Source organism: Lissotriton helveticus, chromosome 9 (genome assembly GCF_964261635.1).
Source record: "Lissotriton helveticus chromosome 9, aLisHel1.1, whole genome shotgun sequence".
NCBI classification, from domain to species: domain Eukaryota; kingdom Metazoa; phylum Chordata; class Amphibia; order Caudata; family Salamandridae; genus Lissotriton; species Lissotriton helveticus.
In genome coordinates, this window is record NC_136070.1 from 96,461,952 (window position 1) to 96,484,661 (window position 22,710).

Consider the following 22,710-nt stretch of genomic DNA (forward strand, 5'->3'; position numbering starts at 1 on the left):
AATTGGCCAATTTCACTTTACCTTCTTTTTCTTCAGTATGACATATAAGAGCACCTTGACATACATGAGTTCAGGATATACTCTGTGCAAAACCTTCTTGTGTGTTTTATTTATAAACTATAATGTTGTCCATGATTAATAACCACCCAGTCGGTTACTACTTGACAAGTGAATTGCCTCTTAATTCACTATTAGCACTATTGTCAGGAGGCATGAATGTTTCTACATTCATTTTTGAAAGCTATCAATTTTAAAACCATGCTTCCGAATGCATGGATGTAATCCAATGTTCTAATGTGAAACTCTTCTTCATGTTACTAAAAGAAGTTTTTTTTAAATTTGGAAGAGACTGCAGCTTATTTTTCCACGTTGTTGCTAGATGCCTTAAAAAATGAATGTGTTCCTAAAGTTAAATGGTACAGCACACCTTCTTTGTTTCTTTTCTTTTACCTAAGTTAGTGTGTGAATAAAAGATTGCCCATTTATTTAACAACTTTCTGAATGTTAGTGCTCTCTTAAATAAACGGTACAAAAGGGGGTGGTGATGGACGGAGCATCTGAATCAATCAAACACTCACACCCAGTCAAATGATCTGGGTTTAATCCATCACCGTTCTTTAGCCCACTCTGCCACCCCAGTTCAGACATGGCTATATGCAAATCAGTCTGACCCTGTGCCTCTTGGGAACAGTCCAGCCCGAACTGCCAAGCCATGTCTTCCCTGGACCGGAAACAAGCTTCCGAGGACCGGTTTCTGGCATTCAAGCCGTCTTCAGCCCGCTTGCTTGAAACCAGTGGCAAAGTGAGCAAGGGACTCACGTCTAACCATATAGTTAGCTAACTCCACGGCTCGACATAGGGATGGAAAGGGGAGGCAGTCACAGGATCACAGAGGGAGGATGAGGAGGAGAGAAGGAAAACATAACGGGGAGAATGAGGAAAAATTATGCCCAATGTCCGGCTGGGTAGGTGAAAGGCCGAGGGGGTGAACCAGAGCCAAACTCCTCTATAGCTGCCTAAACAGCTCCACCGGGCATCAGCCATGTTGCTTGTGCTCCGCAGTAAGTACAACATTTATGGTTTCAGCCCGGGGGGTATTGTTATAGTTATATCGACAGCACCAGTCCTGGTGTTACTAGGAAGCACTGTCCGCCTCGCCCTCACCTCATTTCGTCCCTGTGCCGATGCAACAGCCATATATAAAAATATTTTTGTATTTTGTTGATATATAATATGTGTTCCGCTGATATTTTGGATTCCCCGGCAAAACACAATGTATGTTGTACTTAAACTAATAGCAACCAGTGTCTCTTTCATGAGGAAGGAAAAATAATCCTTTCTGCAAAGATAACCTGGTGAAGGACTACTGGCCGCACAGTGCCATCAACATCATATCCACCAAGTCAAAAATCCATGTGAGCAAACGTAATGTAGCCAAAGAGAAGGTGTTCCATCAGGGGGAAACGTCCTGGGCCATAGTTCAGAATGTCTGCACGTTGAATAAAGAACATCAAAGTTTTAAAGTTGGAAAAGACAAAAGGGGGATCCATTTGCCAAAAGGGGTGGAAATTGATGTTTTACATGCCAGGAGAATTACAGTGCAAAAGAAGCAGGAATCTAGCCAATAAACACTTGAGGTTGGTGGACAGGACAATTTGGGACCAATAGACTCAAGAAAAACCCAGGCGAGCCTCTGATGTGTTGCACTGGTAAAGGACCCAACACAGAAAGCCTGGTAAAGTCTTGCTGGGGAGACTTTAGGAGGGAAAAGGTAACGGTGCACAGAGAAAACAGATTGTTGAGGGACCTTTTCAACTTAAAAAAGTAAAAAAATGTTTCTGTCCTGTAGAAGGGAGCAATACAATTACAGCTTAATTTTAAATCTTGACAAAGGTACAAATATACCAAAACCTAAGATTGCAACAGATGTTGGATGAGATTAAGTATATCTGTCCTTAAAGAAAGTTGTCTTGAGGCCCTATCTCTGAAAACCTCATGTGTAAAATATACAAAACCTCTGAGAGGGCACCGCTCACCCCGGAAAGTGTCAACCTTTTTGACACTAGTAAATTAGGATTGACCATATGGAGAAAAAAAACAGTAGATAATCTTTAAGCAAATCTGGATCAGTGGTAGCAGTACATATCTACTCTACTGCTGTGGAACAACCGGGAGTAGGTTGCGGAGAAAGGCTATGTGGAAAAAAAACTATGAAAACGCGACCATTGTCTACAGAAGAACCAATAGCTTGAAAACCACCGTCATATCTGAGAAACCGGCTGCACAGAGGAAAAGATGAAGACGCTTTGAGAGCAATTGTTGTCCAAGATGTAGGCGAGGAGAGTTCTTTAGTCCTCAACTTTTTATTAAGACTGATTTAAACAACTTGAGCAAAGTTCACAGAATCTCCACATGATTACAAATTGAATGTATTGCTGTTGTCTCTTTGCTTCTCTTATGAATGAATGACCTGAGTTTAAGTACACTTTTCATTTTTACTAAAAGGCTTGTCTTATTGATTGCTAATAAAACATACTAGTGTTCTTTTCTCAACAGTTATTAATAGTTTATTTTTTACTGCAGTATCCACATTTCTTGAAAAGGGAAGGAAATAAGCTTCAGATCATGCTGCAGAGGAGAAAACGCTACAAGAATCGAACCATTCTGGGATACAAGACCCTGGCCGTGGGATCCATCAACATGGCTGAGGTAGGAAAGCGCTAGAGCAGGACAGATCAGCGCCTAGTGCGCGATACTCAGGCTGTGGACAGATCAGCACGTAGTGCGCGTTATTCAGGCTGTGGACAGGTCAGCGTGTAGTGAGCGTTACTCAGGCTGTGGACTGATCAGGTTGTAGTGCGCGCTACTCAGGCTATGGACAGATCAGAATGTAGTGCGCGTTACTCAGACTGTGGACAGATCAGCGTGTAGTGCGCGTTACTCTGGTTGTGGACAGATCAGCGTGTAGTGCACGTTGTTCAGGCTGTGGACAGATCAGCATATAGTGCACGTCTCTCAGGCTGTGGACTACAGTGCATTTGCTCAGGAAAAACTGCACCGCTTTTTTTACCCAAGCCAGACCCCAGGACTGGCCACCTCAGCATCAGTCGTATGTGCCTGTGGTTGTCTTTCCTTCCAGTTTCTTTGGTTTCTACTTGATTTTTTTTTTAATAATAAGTAGTTGCTTTATATGATTTCTGAGCTATGGAACAAAGTGGGTGCTATTACTTTAAATGAATATTTTAAATGATTATTTTTGTAGTTCTCTCTTTAGGTTTTTTTTAATGTTAGTAATATGTAGCATTTAAGCTGCATTGGAGTGCTTTAACACACCGTATAGGTACAGTGTACATTGAAATGGTGCAATTTATGAAAATTAAAAAGTTCAGACTGATGCTATCAAATCACCGGAACACAACCTGCAACAATAGGGAGGCGCATCAAAGCCCTACCTGGGTTCACATATCGTTCATAACAGTCTGATCCCCACCTCCCTATGCACCTTATGGTGTCAGCAGAACACCCCCTAATCTCCGCTTCTGTGGCCGCGCCTTTTCCAAAAGAATGCGCGTCTAAGTCTTCCACCTGCATATTCCTTACAAAGTGCGTACGGACCTGAAAACCTCACACCATCCTTGTGCATACATTTGCTATGGCCACTATTCAGACTTGCTGCTAAAGAGCTCTGCACTGCACCGGATACATATCCTGAATCAGGTAACCCTGATCAATCAATCAATCAGGGGGTTTATAAAGCGCGCTACTCCCTCGTGAGGGTCTCAAGGCGCTGAGGGGGGTGGAGGGGGGGGGGTGCAGCTCCGGATCAGTCGAAGAGCCAGGTCTTGAGGCTTTTCCTGAAGATGTGCAGGGTGGGGGAGCGTCTGATGTTGACAATTGTATCCACTTCCCTGCATTGGTGTTCCTTGGCCTCCGTCTGTCTCTCAACTCCTTAGACCACCACCTTGATTCATTGTCCCCTTTCCCCACTGCTGTCAACGCCCTCCCCAGACACCGGCACCCTTGCAGCAATAAGTCAGACGGGCCCTTGCTAAGCTTGCTACCCTCTGCCCTCATCTTAACTACTGCCCTGCATGGCTGCTCTGCCTGTAGGGGCACTTCCCGAAGCATTCGCAATCAACCCAGCTGCACCCCTCTCCTCTACCCAAGGCTCTGCTGCCTTCTTTAATTGGCACCGTGGGGGGCTAACGCACCAGTACGAAGGCTGACACCCCTTTTGCTGGTCTGCAAAAGCAGCACGCTTGGCACCAGAAGATCCACCCTACCCTCATCCCTCATCCCTCAAGGCTGGTAAAGCTTCCACCACCTTGCTACCCACACCACCCATGTCTATCACTACTACACTATCAAAAACCTACATTAGCCAAAGATACCACAACTGCCAACCTGCCTCACCACTCTAGGTAGCTGGCGTGCTTACCACTGAAGAGGAGCTTACTCCTTAAGACCCTCCCACTTAACCCCATCTAGACCCCGCCCCCTTCCCACCCCTTCCCAGTAGATTCCCGGCAGTACCTGGATTGCACCACCTGCCCCAAAACCCTCGGGGCACAAATTCTACGTCACATGAAATGAAAAAGTGTTCATTGTTTTTATTCAGATTCGGCCTTTATGGATTTGTTTTTCTTTTGCGACACGTTTCCTGTCTAGTTACAGAGAAAAACAAGGCAATGGAACGTTTGCTTTTATTCTTTTTTGTGCAAAAAGCTTGTGGCGTGTTTTTTGACCTACAGGGATGTTTTAAGACCTTGCACACACATGAACATCCTTAAAATGAATAGTGTTCCCTTCAGTAAACGTTACTGCCGTTGTATGACACACTTTGCCATGATGGGGCCAGTTAGCCGCCCATGTCACAACACTTGAGTCTCAGTGCCTCAGTGCATCAGCAAACAAGTCTATTTTTACCTGTTTGCTGATGCAGAATAACATCTGCAAAAAGCATTGGCAGCGCCATATGTCTGGCAGATACAGCGTCCCCAGACAGTGGAAGTCTACTGACTGCAGTCCTCTGACAGGAGGGTGGAGACCCAGACACCGAAGTAAAGCACACTGGACACAGGGTTTATTCAGGGCATTATTAGCAAAGGGCTACTCATGAGTCATTTTGAGTACTGCCACTTGGTAGAGGTGAGGGGCCGAACACAGTTTTGTTTTTCAACCTAAAGGAGTTTCTAGGCAGTTGCTCGCCGTGAGAACGTTTCTATGCAGGGCCCTGTCTCAAATGACTGCTTCAGGAAGGCTGATGACGGGTGCAGAGGTCTCGCACTCCATTGCACCCTTGCTTTAGATACTGCGCCTTGAAGCCAGCACCTTTGCTACTTGCTGTGAGAACCATCGCCTTGTACACTGGCAGGGTCTGAGGGGTAGCCAGAAAATGACATTTGACAGAGAACCCGCCCAAACTGATTCTGAAACCTTACACACATGCCTTGCCTACAAAATAAGTATAAAAGTGGGACTCAAATTGTCCTACATTTTCCAGTTCCAAGTTTTTCATAACCATGAGGAAGTGCTTTGCAGAGTACTTGAAGGACAGCTGTGTGACAGGTTGGTTGGTGAATGCTAACAGCCAGTGTATCAGAGGTATGGAGACATCAATTGAAGTTTGCACTGTTTGCTGGAGTAGCTGAAAGTCTGCCTGGAAGCCTCCATGCCTTCTAAGAAAGGAGTGTTCCTGTCCTTGCAGGGGGAGAGGCCCAGTGTGCTCCTAGTGTGAGGACGCCTGAGAGGGAGCGACCTGTGTGTTGAAGGGCTCCCCCCAAAGTGGTCCTTTCTGAGAACAGTGCAAAGACTTGACTTTGCCAAGCATTGTTGTGTTGGCTGCATCCTGCTTCGTGCCCGAGAGACTGGTGGTGCCGTTGCCACAGATTCCCCATCGATGCTACAGCGGATGCCCTGATCGTCCTGGCGGGGGCGGAATCTGAAAACACCCACCTATTGATGACCAACATGGAGGCCGCAGCTGCCCGTGGAAGCGCCTCGTGTGCATGTGGCCTGAGCGACTGCGGTGCTGAACCCACCCAGCATCTAAATCCTGAGTGAGGTCGCCGCTGCTACCCCCGCTCCGCAACAGTGCAAGAGCAGCCGCCGCAAGAGCATTGACCTGTTCCATCCCACCAGAGCGCCACCTAGAGGAACTCTGGTAACTGGGGGCCCTGCCTGTGGGTGGAACTAGACTGAGGAGGCAAAGGGACTGATACTCTAATGTAAGACCTTTTAAATGAACAATTGTGCACATGTTAAGTTACAGTTATTTGTGAGTGAGCTACACCTGTTCCTATTCGATGCGTGGGCCCCACGCTATACAGCGGGTTTAGTACTGCTAGAAAACTTGAACATAAGGGCGGAGGATATTGGAGGGTGGAGTATACTGAATGGGTTTAGCGTCTCACTAAAGATAGCGCGCATTATTGCAACATTGTAACTGAACCCTGAATCCTGCTGTTTAGTATTTCGTTTTGTTGTGTAGTGAAAGTACTTCGTTTAAAACTAAAAGACGAGCACTGGGCTGGACAATACAATACTTTGTCTGCAGTTTGGCTGTGGACCTCTTGTCCTATCACACTACCTTCACCGGAAGCTTTTGACAGCTCGTCCTCACTACCCTGAGAGTCAAGTGTGGAAAGGGTGTACTTGGCCCACTTCACAGTGCCAGAATCCAATGGCACATGTCAACCTCCATGGTAAAGCCCAGTAGCTCCTGTCTGTCCTGTGGCCACCTGAACCGGGTTTGACAGCAGTGAAACTGATAAACTGGTATTAAAAGCCACAACATGGTGCGGTCTAGTTCTCAAAGGGCGATCAATGCATGCATGTGCATGCCACCGGCCCCACCAAGGTTATGCCGCCCCAGGTCTGTGCCAGCGTTACCGTTTGAGTTCCTATGTGGACAGACACCACCATGTTTGAAGAGCTGCTGGTGTCTTTGTCTATCCTTTCTTAAGTTTAACTGAAGTCTGCTGTCTCTATTACTGCTCTGTTTCCTCTGTCCGCAATCTCTCCTTTCAGTTCCCGGCTAGATCCATCTCAAATTCACTTACTCTGGATTTGTGAGAAGAGTCCATCTTTTCTACATTTAGTCGGCTTCTGTTAGCACCACATTTCCTATAATTCTTATTCTGGCCCACCTGCTTCCTGTAATCTATTATATGGGTACCGCAACTGATTATGAGCATTTTGCACCTGAACATTGTTGAGGGGTTTTATATAGCCCTAACATTGTGTCTCATGGCTGCTTCAGGGCACTCTGAGACTCTTATTAGAATCCATAAAATACCAAAACAAAGTGCTGTCCAATCACTTTGAACAAAGTGAGCCTTTTCATTAAGGGGTATGCATCTGGAGGTGAGGCGGTCACCCTGGTGGCCCATAGAACACTGCAGGTGAATACCCCGAAAGCCTTCAATGGCCACAAATCATGTGTGTTCTGCAAGAAGTAGGGCAGTTTTCATTGAAACTCCTGACACATCAGGTCTGCAGCTTTTGATATCTGGAGTAATATCTCAGTTTTTCTTCACCCTTCACATTGTTGTACAGCAACCATCCGAGGGAGCCGGTAAGAGTTCAGAAGCCCATGCATTACCATCTGTCATTATGTTTTCTTTCAGCCCAAAAAAAGGTAGTAAAACTTGGCATATTTCGAAATGTAGACTGGCTGTTGGCTGTCTTTCTACGTAGCAGTAAATGTGAAGCACTGAAAAGGTTTAGTTTTAGTGTATTTTTTTCAGGTTAAAACTGATTTATTTGTGTCTCACTTATGACATTAAAATACTTTTCGATGCGAGGGTAGAAAAAATATATTAAAAACTTCAACAACCCTTAAGTCGAGGAGTAAACCCAATTATTTGCCACATTTTAAGGGTTTTGTGTTTATGTTGGTATTGATGAACTATTCTTCGTACGTTCTAACAAACACAAACATGTTTTATAATGTAGTTGGTAAATAAGAAGGCTTGTTTTCTTTTCTTCTTTTTCCATGTCGGTGATGAATGTTGTTGCAAGTCATGGGCTTATACACACTTGAAGCTGAGGCTCATTTGCTAGTATTTTGTTGCTAGTATTTTTTTTCTTTCTATTACTGTTGGGATAACTGCTGGAAGCGCTAGTCAGAAGACCGGCCTACTGGAAATTTTGGCGAACTGCTCTCACGCCTGTCCATCTAAAGTGCCAGCGTGGCGGACACTAAATCTAGAAATATTGGTCTGTTACCAGTCCATCTCTGAGCCCTTCGACAGACCTCTCTGATTGGTCTACAACATGCGATCTCCAGAGTCGGTTCTTGGGAGATGCCGTTTAGCTGCCCTTCCACCATGGCGTGTGATCACTTGGCACAGTGATGTTGGCATTGTGTTTGGAGTTGTTTTGTAATAAACATCCATTGTGCCCAACAACAGTTCCTTATTGTGTTCACAGCCCATCTGTAGGTGTTCTTATTTATGCATAAGCTGATCAGTGGGTCTTTGTTAAGCAACTCACTGACCATTGGAAAAGAGTTTCTCACCCCACATCTGTAGGCACTCGGATACACAGGAAGGGGCTCAAGACCCACATCATGTTAACATACATAAACAATGGATTCACTTGCTTTTCTCTACTGTTCTGCAATTTATTTCCCGGTTTGATCACTTGATCACTTCTTGCAAGGAAATTGACACTTCTGCTTACGACTTCCCTTGTTTTGTCCTTATTTGTCTATTTCAATGTATTATGTAGTATTATCCGTGTTTGTTGATATTGGTCGAAGTGCCCCTGTGGGAGCCTGTCGCTGTGGTTCTAAAAATTGCCCTTCAAATAATGACATTACTCACAGTTAATGCCTTAACCGCGGCAGCTATTCTGCCGCGGTGTGGGGCGTTCCATTGAGTGGGCGGGGCCACGGCGGCCAACGGACATGCACAGCACTACCGAGGTAGTGCTCGCGAGGCGCACTTAAAGGGTTAATAATGATTTGGAGTTGACGAGTGCAAAACAGACGGATAGATGCTTTCAAAAAAACGTGTTTTGATTGGCTCCTAACAGTTGATATCTACCCAGGAGATTCATAGCTTAGAGCCTCATTGCAGTTTCAACCCACAATAGCTGCTTGTGAAAATTGGAGTTCTAATAAAAGAATTGAGTGTTCATCTAGCTCACAGAATGTGTCGAAACACTGCGAGACATGGGTCTGAAGAAGGCACCTTTAGAATTGTCTACTTTCCTGTGCTAAAGACTGAATATGCACATGAAAATAGTTCTCATTTCTACTGCTACAGGTTCCTGAAATAAATGAACACCCACAAAACATTCCTTTCTCTGTTTGTATTGTATATTTGATGTTTTTCCAACCTGTGAAAATTGTGTAGTTTGTGATTACCTTTACGTAGTTGTTTTTAGGTTATACAGAGACAGATTTTTTGTAGACAGTACACATATATTACTAAACATCTTTTATTGTTTTCTCATATTTAACTGACAATACAAATGATTTTGAAGCCATTGCATCTTCATGCAGGAAGATGAAAATACTGACAACGGGTAGTGAGAGAATTAAACCTGAAAAATTTCATGTCTGCACTGCAACAGATTTAGAGGGACCCACTACCAAAAGTAGCACAAATCTATTCATTTTAAATATATGTCTGCAAACAGCTTCTAAACAAAAATGCGCTCCAATGCTTTTAAGTGGCAATTTTTGAAAAAGTTTCTTAGTCAACCAGTATGTTAATATTTTAAGTTTAAGGAGGTATTAAGCTGCAAAGAGGATGACTAAATTACATCTCGTTTAGATTACTGCAACATTCTCTACCTAGAGATCACTAAAAGTAATATGACAATGCTGCAGAAAGTCCATAATGCTGCTGCCTGGATGTTATTGAACATCCCAAGGCGAACCTCTGTAGGAGCGGCCTTGAGGGAACCACATTGGCTACCGGTGCATTATCGAGTAACTTTTAAAGCTATGTGTTTCCGCCATAGGATTCTGAATGAGGAAGGACCTAGCTATCTTCGGCCCTTACTCACCCTACAGACCGATCCAGAATCTTAGGTCTGCGGGCACGGCTAAGCTGACAGTGCCTTAAATCCAAAAGGCACGTTTAGGAGGCAGGTCCTTTAGCTTTTAACAGCTAAAGTTTGGAATCAACTGCCGTTGGAGCTAAGGATGCATCCCTCAGAAGTGCTGTTCCGTAGAAAACTCAAAACATGGTTCTTTCGGTCTCCTTCTAGGGATCAGTGCTAATTTTGCTTTTTTCAGAAAGAAACGTCTTAGCGCTGGGACACTCCATTGGAGTAACCATGCTCTTTATAAGCTTTTAATCTAATCTAATCTAGTTTGCGGAAACAGATGTTGAAAGGGATAAGGATCTCTCCCTTTGAGTAGTTTGAACCCTTTAAAATATATTATGTCATAGAGGACTGAAGCCTCTTACTTCCCTTTCATGTTTTTAAAACAGTATTCTAGAAAGCGGGGCAACCCAGTGACCCAGGGACCCGGGCCAGACAATTATCAACAAGGTGGTCCCTACGGGGGAAGTGTAACCTTGGACTTCCATGGCAATATTATCATCAAAAGACTTTTTATTACGTTTTCTTAGTTAAGCAGGCAATGCATTTATTCATAGCAGTCAAATTCAAAAATTGCAGAAACTAATCAGAAGGAAATGACACATTATTGACGTTAGTCAAAAAGACAATGCGCTAAAGCGACGACGCAGTGACAATGACTAAAGCGACTGAATTAATTGCTTAAATCTAACTTGGCAAATAGATCATTTTAAATTTTATTTTGTACTTGGAGATCCTGTGTTAATAAAAGTAGAGTGCCTTTGGAGACTGCTTTTCTGTTGTGTTCTTTGTTTTGTGACTTGTAAGATGGTACAATCAAATTCATGGCTGAGCAGGACCTACTCAGCCGGGAATTTGTACCATCTTACAAGCTCTCCTCTAGGAGAGGTAGGAGCTTTATGCGCTGCATGACCAATAACTGGAATTGCCGTCCCCTAGGGATAAAATCTGCTACTTTCTTTGGAGCTTTCAGAAGTTACTAAAAACTTTCCTCTTATCTAAGCCCTAACTGATATTACTTCGCCGGTTCTTTTTAGCACCGAGACGCCTTAGGGTAATTGTTTGTGCTTTATAAACTCAAATCAAAATCAAATCAGTAGCCCTTGACTTGGGTGCCAACTCCTGATTGTATTTACTCGCTGCTTCCTACAGTCAGGGCTTGTTCGTACGTGCACCAAGGTCTGAGCTACAGAAAAGTATTGCACCCAGTGAGGACCACTGTTTCTCAGTATGTAACGTGCTCCTCCCTTCTATCAAATATATCAATTTTGCTTTATTTTACCCCAAACGCAGGTCATGCAGCACCCGACGGAAGGCAGCCAAGTCCTGAGCCTGTTCAGTAACATCAAGGAGGCAACTGCAAAGGTGGCTGAGATCTGGATCTACTCGCTCTCCAGCCAGCCGATCGACCACGACGACAGCAGCTTGCAGCCAATCCAGAAGATCAAATCCACAGGTGACGCGCTGCCTCCTGGGAGGGAACCAATCAGTGCGGTGGGGATATGGGGAGCTAGCCAATAAAGCGGACAGCCCTGACGAATCATTTTACTGCTACTGTGGTGGTAGACCCTGCCTTCTAGCAAGGCCTCTGACAGCTATCTTTGCCAGCAGTCGGCCTGTCCCAGATACATATGAAAATTTACTCCACATTGTTTTGGGTTCATTAATTATTTGGGTCAATGAATTATAAAAATCACTTTTCAGAATTCCTAAATTCAATTTCCATTCTCAATATTTTTAAAGGGCAGTAAATTGGATGTTTTATGTATAATGCAGTATTGAGTTTGTTCAATGGCAAAAAAGATATATCCAGACGCCTTGAAGCAGTGGCCCACTTGGGTTACCCAACTTATTTCTCCTGTCACTTCCTGCTTGAGGCAGTTCTTGTTGTGGAGTTCATTCATTCAACGAGAAATTGCCTACTTTGGTAGGACTACAGTAGGTGTTATTTTTAACGTTATTGGATCACTTGACTGGAGAACTGTTTTACCAAACATGATATGACTGGGAATCCAAAATTCTCGACAATCCCGGGGGTTTCAGTAACTCAATATTGCAGCCATTCTTTTTTTAATTTTTTTATTATTTCTAGGCGGGTCAGGGCTCAGGTGCCAGGCCGGTCAGGGCATAGGCGCCAGGTTGGTCAGAGCATAGGCACCAGGTGGTTCAGGGCCAAAGCTGGTCAGGTCTCAGGCGCCAGGTGGGTCATGGCTCACGCGCCGGTGGATCCCGGCTCACTCACTAGGAGTGATGACTACAGCGTAACACAGCAACATCAGAAGGGCTTTGGGGGATGATGCACCGGGCAGGATAGAGGCGCAGCAGCATCGAGCAATAGCTCCCTCCTCTGCTACTTGAGCCCCAGCAAGGTAAGTAAAAATAAATCATGATGCAAATGCCAAATACAATAAAGGAAAGAACCCTGTTTTACCCGATCTCCAATGTCTGCTCCTACTGCAGAAAACAACATACGCATCAATCAATCAATCAATCAAAGACATTTATATAGCGCACTACTTACCCGTAGGGTCTCAAGGCGCTGGGGGGAGGGGGGTGCCGCTACTGCTCGAACAGCCATGTCTTCAGCTTCTTCCTGAAGGAGAGGTGGTCTTGGGTCAGGCGCAGGTCGGTCGGGAGGGAGTTCCAGGTCTTGGCGGCCAGGTAGGAGAAGGACCTTCCTCCTGTAGTCGCTCTTCGGATGCGGGGGACGGCGGCGAGGGCGTGGTTGGCTGATCGGAGGTGGCGTTTGGGAGCGTAGAAGTTGATTCGGTTGTTGAGGTAGCTCGGGCCTTGGTCGTGTAGGGCTTTGTGTGCGTGGGTGAGGAGGCGGAAGGTGATTCTTTTGTTGACGGGGAGCCAATGTAGGTCTCTCAGATGTCCGGAGATGTGGCTGGTTCGTGGGATGTCGAGGATGAGTCTGGCTGAGGCGTTCTGGATCCGCTGGAGTCTCTTCTGGAGCTTGGCGGTGGTACCGGCGTAGAGGGCGTTGCCGTAGTCCAGTCGGCTAGTGACGAGGGCCTGGGTGACGGTCTTCCTGGTCTCGGTGGGGATCCACCAGAAGATCTTCCGTAGCATGCGTAGGATGTTGAAGCACGCCGAGGAGACGTTGTTGACTTGTCTGGTCATGGAGAGGGAGGAGTCCAGGATGAAGCCCAGGTTTCGTGCGTGGTCTGTCGGTTTGGGTGCGGTGCCCAGGGCGGGAGGCCACCAGGAGTCGTCCCAGGCGGAGGGTGAGGAGCCCAGGATGAGGACCTCCGTCTTGTCCGAGTTCAGTTTCAGGCGGCTGGTCGTCATCCACTCGGCTACCTCTTTCATCCCTTCGTGCAGGTTGGCTCTGGCGGCGGCGGGGTCGTTGGTCAGGGAGAGGATCAGCTGGGTGTCGTCGACGTAGGAGATTATGCTGAGGTTGTGTTGTCGTGCGATGGCCGCGAGGGGGCTCATGTAGACGTTGAAGAGGGTGGGGCTCAGCGAGGATCCTTGAGGGACGCCGCAGATGACTTCGGTGGCCTCTGACTTGTACGGTGGTAGGCGGACTCTCTGTGTTCTTCCGTCGAGGAAGGAGATGATCCATTCCAGAGCCTTCTCCTGGATTCCGACGTTGCTGAGGCGCTGTACTAGGGTGCGGTGGCAGACAGTGTCGAATGCCGCGGAGAGGTCTAGGAGGATGAGGGCCGCTGTTTCTCCCTTGTCCATCAGGGCTCGGATGTCATCGGTGGCGGCGATGAGGGCGGTCTCGGTGCTGTGGTTGGCTCGGAAGCCAGACTGTGAGGGGTCGAGGGATCCATTCGTCTCAAGGAAGGCGGCCAGCTGCTTGTTGACGGTCTTCTCGATGACTTTGGCTGGAAACGGGAGGAGCGAGATGGGGCGGTAATTCTTGAGTTCGGTGGGGTCCGCTGTGGGTTTCTTGAGTAGAGCGCTGAGTTCGGCGTGCTTCCAGCTCTCAGGGAAGGTGGCGGTGTCGAAGGATGTGTTGATGATGTCTCGCAGGTGGGGTGCGATGACAGCGTCGGCCTTGTTGAAGATGTGGTGAGGGCAGGGGTCGGTCGGCGATCCGGAGTGGATGGAGTTCATCGTGCGGATGGTGCCTTCGGTGCTGATCGGAGTCCAGGCGTGGAGGGTGGTGGTGTGGGGTGGTTGTTCGGTCTTGGTGTGCGTTGGTTGGTTGTTGAAGCTGTTGTGTATGTCCGCGATCTTGTTGTGGAAGTATGAGGCGAGGGAGTTGCAGAGGTCTTGCGATGGGGTGATGTCGTTGTTTCCTGCGCTGGGGTTGGAAAGCTCTCTCACGATGTTGAAGAGTTCCTTGCAGTTGTGTGCGTTGTTGTCCAGCCGGTCCTTGAATGCAGTTTTCTTGGCGGCGCGGATCAGCTGGTGGTGCTTACGGGTGGCAAGCTTGAAGGTGGTCATGTTGTCCGGTGTTGGTTCCCTTCTCCAGACTTTCTCGAGGGCTCGGCAGTTCTTCTTGGAGCTCTTGAGTTCGTCGGTGAACCATGGGGCTTTCTTGCTGCCGGGTCTGTTGGGCGGGCTCCTCAGCGGGGCGAGTTCGTCTGCGCAGTTGCTGATCCACTTTGTGAGGTTGACGGCGGCCTGGCTGGGGTTCGCTGAGCTGGCAGGCGGGTGCTGGCTCAGTTAGGTGGCGAGCTGGTCGGCTGTGATCTTGTTCCAGCTTCTGCGGGCAGCCTGTTGCTGGTAGTGGTGGGTCGTCGTTCTTTTGAAGGTGAAGTGGACGCAGCTGTGGTCCGTCCATTGAAGCTCTGTGGCGTGGCTGAAGGCGATGTCTGTGCTGGATGAGAAGACTGCGTCGAGTGTGTGTCCGGCGAGGTGGGTGGGGGTGGACACCAGTTGCTTGAGTCCAAGATTGGCGAGGTTGTCGAGCAGGGTGCTGGTGTTGCGGTCGTTGTTGTTCTCCAGGTGGAAGTTGAGGTCCCCCAGGAGGATGTAGTCAGCGGAGGGGAGGGCATGCGGGCTGACGAAGTCGGCGATGTCCTCGCTGAATTGGGTGCGTGGTCCCGGAGGTCGGTAGATCAGGGTGCCTCTGAGGGTGGTCTTCGGGTCGGTGTGGATCTGGAAATGCAGGTGTTCGGCGGTGGTCAGGGTGTTGTCGGTGCTGGTCGTGAGACGGATGGTGTTCCTGTGGATGATGGCGATGCCTCCTCCCATCTGGTTGGCGGTGCGATCCCTCCGGGTGATCTTGTAGCCCTCTGGGATGGCGATGGCGATGTCGGGAGCTGAAGAGGCGTTCATCCAGGTCTCCGTGAGGAAGGCAACGTCAGGAGCTGTGGTGTCGAGGAGGTTCCAGAGTTCGATGGCGTGTCTGTGGACGGAGCGGGTGTTGAGCAGGATGCACTTGAGGTGGTTACTGCTGGTGTTCGGCTTGGCTGGTGCTGGTGCGAGGCAGGTCCGGATGCAGGAGAACTTGCAGGCGTGGCAGCTGAAGGGTCCGTGGGTGTGCTTCGGAGTGGCTCGGTAGCATCCTGGGAGTCGGCCGGTGTTGAGAGCGATGAGGGTGGCGGCGGTGTACGTCAGGCGGGTCGTTCGGGGTCTTCGTGGGCCAGGGGTCCTGGGCGCATCTGTGTGATGACCCAGGAAATGAGTAAGTAAGGGGGACTCAGCCAAACAAGCCGGAGGCTGAAAAGGTCGGATTCAAAGTCACGTTTACGCAACTTGAACATTGTGTGTGGAGCTGTCCAGAGCTGCGGTTCTTGACCTGTAGTCCCTGGATACTCCGAGGTCCGCAACACTTACTCAGGGGGTCCGTGACTGCTAGAAAATGAAATATTATATAATTCTAAAAAGTATATAGAAATAAAAAAGCAAACTGTAAATTTGAACATTTTAAAACATTCTGTAAATGTGAAGGAGTGTGATAGCGAAGGCTAAAAATGAAGTTGGCATCCTCAGCTTGACTCGTAGGAGCGGCCAAGTGCAGTATTCAGAATATGGAATAGAAGATTGGTGGCAGCAGTTGAAGCGTCAGAAAAGAGCATGCTTGAGAGGCAGGAAAGACAAACCCCCAGATTCATCATTGTCCCGTTTTGCGAGTCCTTAATAGCGATTATTAAGGAATCGCTATTAAGGACTTGCAAAACGGGATTCATGTAGAAATCGCAAAATAAATTGCGATTCCTACAGCTTCCTTATTTGCGATTAGCAAATTGCTAATCGCAAATAAGGAATAACTCCCCATTCCTAGAGGCCCATAGGAATGAATGGGGAGTTATTCCTTATTTGCGATTAGCAATTTGCTAATCGCAAATAAGGATGCGATTTCAAGGGTGCCAGGGGTGTCCAAAGGACACCCTGTAGCACCCCTGAAATGAAAATGTAGACTGATGTTGCGCACACACATGTCCAAAGGACATGTGTGTGTGTAACATACAACTTGGAAAAATGCACTAAAGTGCATTTTTCTAAGTTTTCGCTATTTACCACGAAGTCAGACTTCGCGGTAAATAGCGGCCAAAAATTGTGAATTCGCAAATTAAAAATGGTTATTGAATTGCATTTAAGGAATCTCAAATAGAGATTCCTTAAATGCAGTTCCTCGCAACTTTGCGATTTTGCTATTAGTGATTATTGCATTTGGGATGAGGAACCCCAAATGCAAAAATTGCGCTCGCAAAGGGCAAGATTCTGAGAATCTGGCCCTTTGCGAGCGCAATTTTCAATGATGAATCTGGCTGAATGTTACTTGCTGGAGTTTAGCATATTGCTTCATCATTTAGAACTGAAAAAGTAATTTAGAAAAGCTGCAACCTTCCCATTAAAATTTAATTTTTGGGTTTTTCAACAGTATTATATTTGGGTAGCAAATTAAAGATGTTATCATCTGTTTGATAAATACTTTTATCTTATTTTTTTGTGTATCATTTTGAAGTTCAAATCATGAACATTTCTTCAGCAGGGGCCTCCGACCTCCAATAATGACTCAGTGGGGGTCCCCGTATTCCAGCAGTGACTCAGTGGGGGTCCCCGTATTCCAGCAGTGACTCAGTGGGGGTCCCCGGATTCCAGCAGTGGCTCAGTGGGGGTCCCCGGATTCCAGTAATGTCTCAGTGGGGGTTCCCGTATTCCAGCAGTGACTCAGTGGGGGTCCACGTATTCCAGTAATGACTCAGTGGGGGTCCCCGGATTCTAGTAATGACTCAGTGGGGGTCCCCGGATTCTAGTAATGACTCAGTGGGGTCCCGGATTCCAGTAATGACTCAGTGGGGGTCCCCGGATTCCAGTAATGACTCAGTGGGGGTCCCCGGATTCCAGTAATGACTCAGTGGGGGTCCCCGGATTCCAGTAATGACTCAGTGGGGGTCCCCGGATTCCAGTAATGACTCAGTGGGGGTCCCCGGATTCCAGTAATGACTCAGTGGGGTCCCCAGATTCTAGTAATGACTCAGTGGGGTCCCGGATTCCAGTAATGACTCAGTGGGGGTCTCCGGATTCCAGCAATGACTCAGTGGGGGTTCCCGGATTCAAGTAATGACTCTCTGGGGGGGTTCCCAGATTTCAGTAATGACTCAGTGGGGTCCCGGATTCCAGTAATGATTCAGTGGGGGTTCCCGGATTCCAGCAATGACTCAGTGGGGGTTCCCAGATTCCAGTAATGACTCTCTGGGGGGTCCCCAGATTCCAGTAATGATTCAGTGGGGTCCACACAAGTCAAAAGGTTAAGAACCTCTGGTCTAGAGGTCTCCAAGACAGCAAAGGCCATTGGTAGCCAGACCACAAGATGAGTTTGGATGACTAAAAACGGAAGTACCAAGACACCTAAATGCTCTGACCCTAGTTGTTAGCAACAATTATGTTGGGCTGCGTACATCAAGGTGTAGGCCAGTTGTTGAGTTGTGAGCAGTGGTGTTGCATCATGCTGTGAAGAGTAGCTGAGTGAAGTCTTTTTGTTGAGTCATTGACAATATTGTGCAGTCCTCAATCTAACTTTGTGTTTTTTTTCTTTTTTTGCCACCAACAGATAATTACTCGGAGGAAGAGTATGAAAGTTTTTCTTCTGAGCAAGAAGCCAGCGATGATGCAGTTCAAGGCCAGGTGTGCAGTGATTTCTGTGAATGTCAGCCTGTCTGTTTTCTACCCCTGGTGTAAAGTACCTTCGGTCCCTCCCACATGCCAGCTGGGCCCTTGTTCCGTGCTCAATCGCCCTGGCCACTCTCGACACCCTGTGGAGAAGCAGCACTCACCTGGGTCTTTACTGCAAGTCTTGTCTCCTTTCTTGATGTTAGAGCAGGGCGAGTTCTTGGATTGAGAGGATGGGCCTGCATTTGGGAGACCATTTATTTGAAAGCAGGTTTTCTGTAGATGCTTGCAGCTGTTGCAGGGCGGTGCAGGTTGTCCATAATGTTTTATTTTTTTATATAGAAAAGCAAAAGTTGCGGTGACCTATTCGCGGGTGCCCTCACAAAGAGGGAAAATGAAGCCCTCCAAACACCAGCATTGTGTGCTGCTGCGCAGCGCCCCCTTTTTGCAGCCGCTGTTAAGTTTGGGGATAGTAGCTTCAGAAAATTATTAGTATTCAATCATTGTAAGATTCTATACTAAGGTTAAGTCCTTTTTAGGTCGAGCCTGTCCCATTCCGCAGGAATGGATAGGATCGAATTCATGTCGGCAAAATCCTCTTCAAACTAAGGGCTTTCAGCCCGGCGTTTTCTTGCAGTTCACGTGAACATGCACGAGCATTCACCAGGGCTTCTCCTCCCCTAGCAGCACTCCTCCCACACCAGCAACTCCCCCCTCCCACACCAGCACCTCCCCTCTCTCTCCCCGCAAACACAGCCTTGCGGTAGCAGCACTCCTACCACACCAGCACCTCCCCCCTCCCACACCAGCACCTCCCCTCTCTCTCCCCGCAAACACAGCCTTTCCTTTCATTTCTCCTCCCCCTCCCCAGCCCGTAGCAGTTGCCGTAGCAGCACTCCTCCCACACCTCCCCCCCATCAGAATGACTAATACATCTCGCTCACGACGGCTAGGTTTAGAGAGCCTGTCACGGCCCATTCACGCATCACTCTTCTTTTCCTTCCATCTAACTGAAACCAAACAAAGGCTCCGCAGAACATGACTTGTGAACATGGCAGCGGGGTTACCTCATCCGACAGGAATCCACTTTGCTGCACTTCCAATAAACACGGCTACTTTCCCTTGCCCAGACTTCTATTCTCTAACAAGAGCTAACACATGTCTGCTGTGGGGCCGGTTATCTCATGTTTTTTCCATTGTCACACACGCTTGCCACTCACACACGCAACGCCACTCACACACGCAACGCCACTCACACACGCAACGCCACTCACACACGCAACGCCACTCACACACGCAACGCCACTCACACACGCCACTCATCCACGCAACGCCACTCATCCACGCAACGCCACTCATCCACACAACGCCGACGCCGACGCCGCCCCCTACAGGCCACGCCCCCCACAGGCCACGCCCCCTTCACCTTCGCCTTCATAAGCGCTGATCTGCTAGCGCTTCCTTGATTGCTTCCCCAGTCCTGAGGCGAAAAGCCGGGGCTGGTGGTACGTTACTCTGGCAAATTACTTTTAAATCTACTTCTGTTTTAAAAATTGCTCATGGTGTGGTGTCACTTACGATTTATCCTGTGTTGGCTCTGTTTGTGTTGGGCATCTCTCGAGCGGCCGCCATCAGCTGAGGCGTGCGCGCTGCCGCCGCCCCCTACAGGCCACGCCCCCCACAGGCCACGCCTCCTTCACCTTCGCCTTCATAAGCGCTGATCTGCTAGCGCTTCCTTGATTGCTTTCCCAGTCCTGAGGCGAAAAGCCGGGGCTGGTGGTACGTTACTCTGGCAAATTACTTTTAAAATCTACTTCTGTTTTAAAAATTGCTCATTGTGTGGTGTCACTTACGATTTATCCTGTGTTGGCTCTGTTTGTGTTGGGCATCTCTCGAGCGGCCGCCATCAGCTGAGGCGTGCGCGCTGATGCCGCCCCCTACAGGCCACGCCCCCCACAGGCCACGCCCCTTACTGTTGTATAAATGTTCATTTACAGGAAGCGCAGCGGACGAGCGCAGCGGGAGCGCCGTTTGCGCGCCGAAGGCGCGCCTAAGGCAAGCCCGTCTGCGCCCGTCCGCGACTGTCAGGGGCTAGGGGCGCGTCACTCTGCCCCGCTTATCACCTATACCCCGGACCAACTGCGCAGCCTCCAGGGACCTTGGCCCCTTATTGCCTCCACATGCTCTCGCATTTGCACCCTTGCTCTTGCCCCTACCGCCTCCCCTCACATCCCCCATCCTACCGTCAGCCCCTCTTCTATACCTTGCAGCATTGTTCCTCCTGCTACCCCTAAAGCCCTCACGGCGTGTTATCTCAACACCCGGTCTGCGGTCGCGCACGCGCATGAGCTCTCGGTCCTGCTGGATACTCACGCCCCAGACCTCCTTTTCCTAACGGAGACCTGGTTCTGCGATGACTCCCTCCCCGCCCTATTATCCATCTTACCGGCCACTTACTATGCCCTTAGGGCCGACCGCCCTACCGGCAGAGCTGGGGGTGGCGTGGCAGTCATCGCACGTGCCGATCTCCCCTTTCAAATTCTATCCCTGCCCGGTATTGCGACCTCCGAATATCTGGCGATTCGCACCACTTCCACCTCTCCCCCTCTGACCTGCTTCCTCACCTACCGTCCCCCTCAATCCCCCATACAGTTTCTTTCTGATTTCCTGGATGTTTTAGCCACGATTACAGTCAATAACTCTGCCATCCTACTTCTTGGCGACTTCAACTTCTGGCCCTCTGACCCTGCTGAATGTTCGTCCTCTAAGGAGTTTTCTGACACTCTCCAATCTCTTAACTTTACATCTTTCGTTCACTCCCCCACTCATATCAAAGGTCACACGCTCGACCAGATCTGGTCCCTGAATTGCCCTGTGGATTCTCTCTCCATCTCGCCCTGCTCATGGTCTGATCATTACCTGATCTCATTTTCCCTTCCTACCCACCCCCCAGCTAAGCCCCCCCGCCCCAAAAACACCTGGGTTCGATCTTGGGGCCGAGTCAATCCGGAAAATCTCTCCTCCCTTCTCACCTCCTCCCTTCCCTCCTTGCAGGGTCTTTCCACTCTCTCCCAGTTCAAGGCCATCGACCATTGGCTCTCCTCTGGCTGCGACTCCGTCGCCCCGCTCAAACTTATCACCTCCAAGCGCGAGAAGGATGCCAACCGGTGGTTTAACGTAGAGCTTAAGGCCACCAAACTTAAAGTACGCCGCGCGGAGCGGGCGTGGAGGAGAAATTATTGCCCCATTTTAAAGCTGGAGTATACCACCGTTCTCGCCCAATATAAAAAAGACATCTTGGCGGCTAAAACATCTTACTTCTCCTCCAAAGTCCTCGCCGCGGATAACCAATCCAAAGAGATATTTACGATCATCCACAACCTAGCATTCTCGGACAGAACAACCCTCAGGCCCGTCCCGTCCGAAGACCTCTGTCACTCCCTCAATAACTACTTTATTCATAAAATTGCGATCATCAAAGCCAACATCCCTCCCCCTTCTCCCTCCTTCATGGATCCCCTATGTCCCCCTCCCAAGGGTGAGCTCATCACCCTCCCCCTCATCACTAAGGAATCTCTGACCTCTTTAGTTACCTTGGTCAAATCTGGCTCTCCGCTTGACCCCTGCCCTGCTCATATCCTCCGGCATATATTTTCTACTTGCCCTGACCCCCCCCTTCACCTCCTTAATAGTTCTCTTGCCCAAGGCATAGTCCCAAACCCCTTGAAGTCTGCGGTTATCGTGCCTATCCTAAAAAAACCCGGGGCAGACCCCACCGTCCTCGCCAACTTCCGCCCCATCTCCCTCTTGCCATTTTTGGCTAAGGTCCTCGAGCGCCACGTCACCTGCGCCCTGAGCTCCTTCGTGGAGATGCATGGGGCTCTTGCCCCCCGCCAGGCCGGCTTCCGCCCCGCACACTCTACGGAGTCCGTTGTCATCTCGGTCCTGGACAACCTCAGGGAGGGTATGGATACCAACCAGCGCCAGGCCCTAGTGCTCCTCGACCTCTCTGCCGCCTTTGATACTGTGGATCACACCATTCTGCTGTCCCGTATCAAGGCGGCGGGGATCGGGGGTACCGCTCTGGTCTGGCTTTCCTCCTTCCTGAGGGACCGCACCCAGGCCGTCCGCCTGGGCGACTTTACAGCGGACGTCCGGAAAGTTCAATGCGGGGTCCCCCAAGGTTCCTCCCTTTCCCCCCTCTTATTCAATCTGTACGTTGCCCCGCTTATCTTTTCTCTTCAACAGATGGAGGTCGCCGTTTTTAATTACGCGGACGACCTCCAGCTGGTTTTCAATCTATCCTCTTCTCCCTCCTCTATCTTAAACTTTCAATCTGTTATGCTCCACATCAGGGACTGGATGAACCACAATCACCTTAAACTCAACCCCGACAAGACCGAACTGGTGTTGACGGGTGGTTCATCCAGCCCCTGGTCTCCCCTCTTCTGGCCCCCCTCCCTTGGCCCTTCTCCTGTACCCTCTTCCTCTGTTAAAACCCTGGGCATAAAACTCAACTCTCAACTCACCCTTCACTCCCAGGTTAGCTCTGTGGTGTCTTCTTCTTTTCTTGCACTGCGCATTATACGCAGGGTGTCCCGTTTCTTTACTTTTTCCGCTCTCAAA

At 48.7% G+C, this 22,710-nt stretch overlaps 1 protein-coding gene across 8 annotated transcripts in view; it reads left to right on the plus strand.

Moving 5' to 3' along the window:
• Positions 1–22,710, plus strand: part of PACS2 (phosphofurin acidic cluster sorting protein 2) — a 489,949-nt gene that overhangs the window by 378,085 nt on the left and 89,154 nt on the right. For all 8 annotated transcript variants that reach the window (XM_078659551.1, XM_078659553.1, XM_078659554.1 and 5 more), the window contains exons 4-6: positions 2,584–2,709; positions 11,356–11,518; positions 18,026–18,099. In XM_078659551.1, coding sequence (XP_078515677.1) covers positions 2,584–2,709; positions 11,356–11,518; positions 18,026–18,099 — 363 coding nt within the window. The remainder of the gene's footprint in view (positions 1–2,583; positions 2,710–11,355; positions 11,519–18,025; positions 18,100–22,710) is intronic.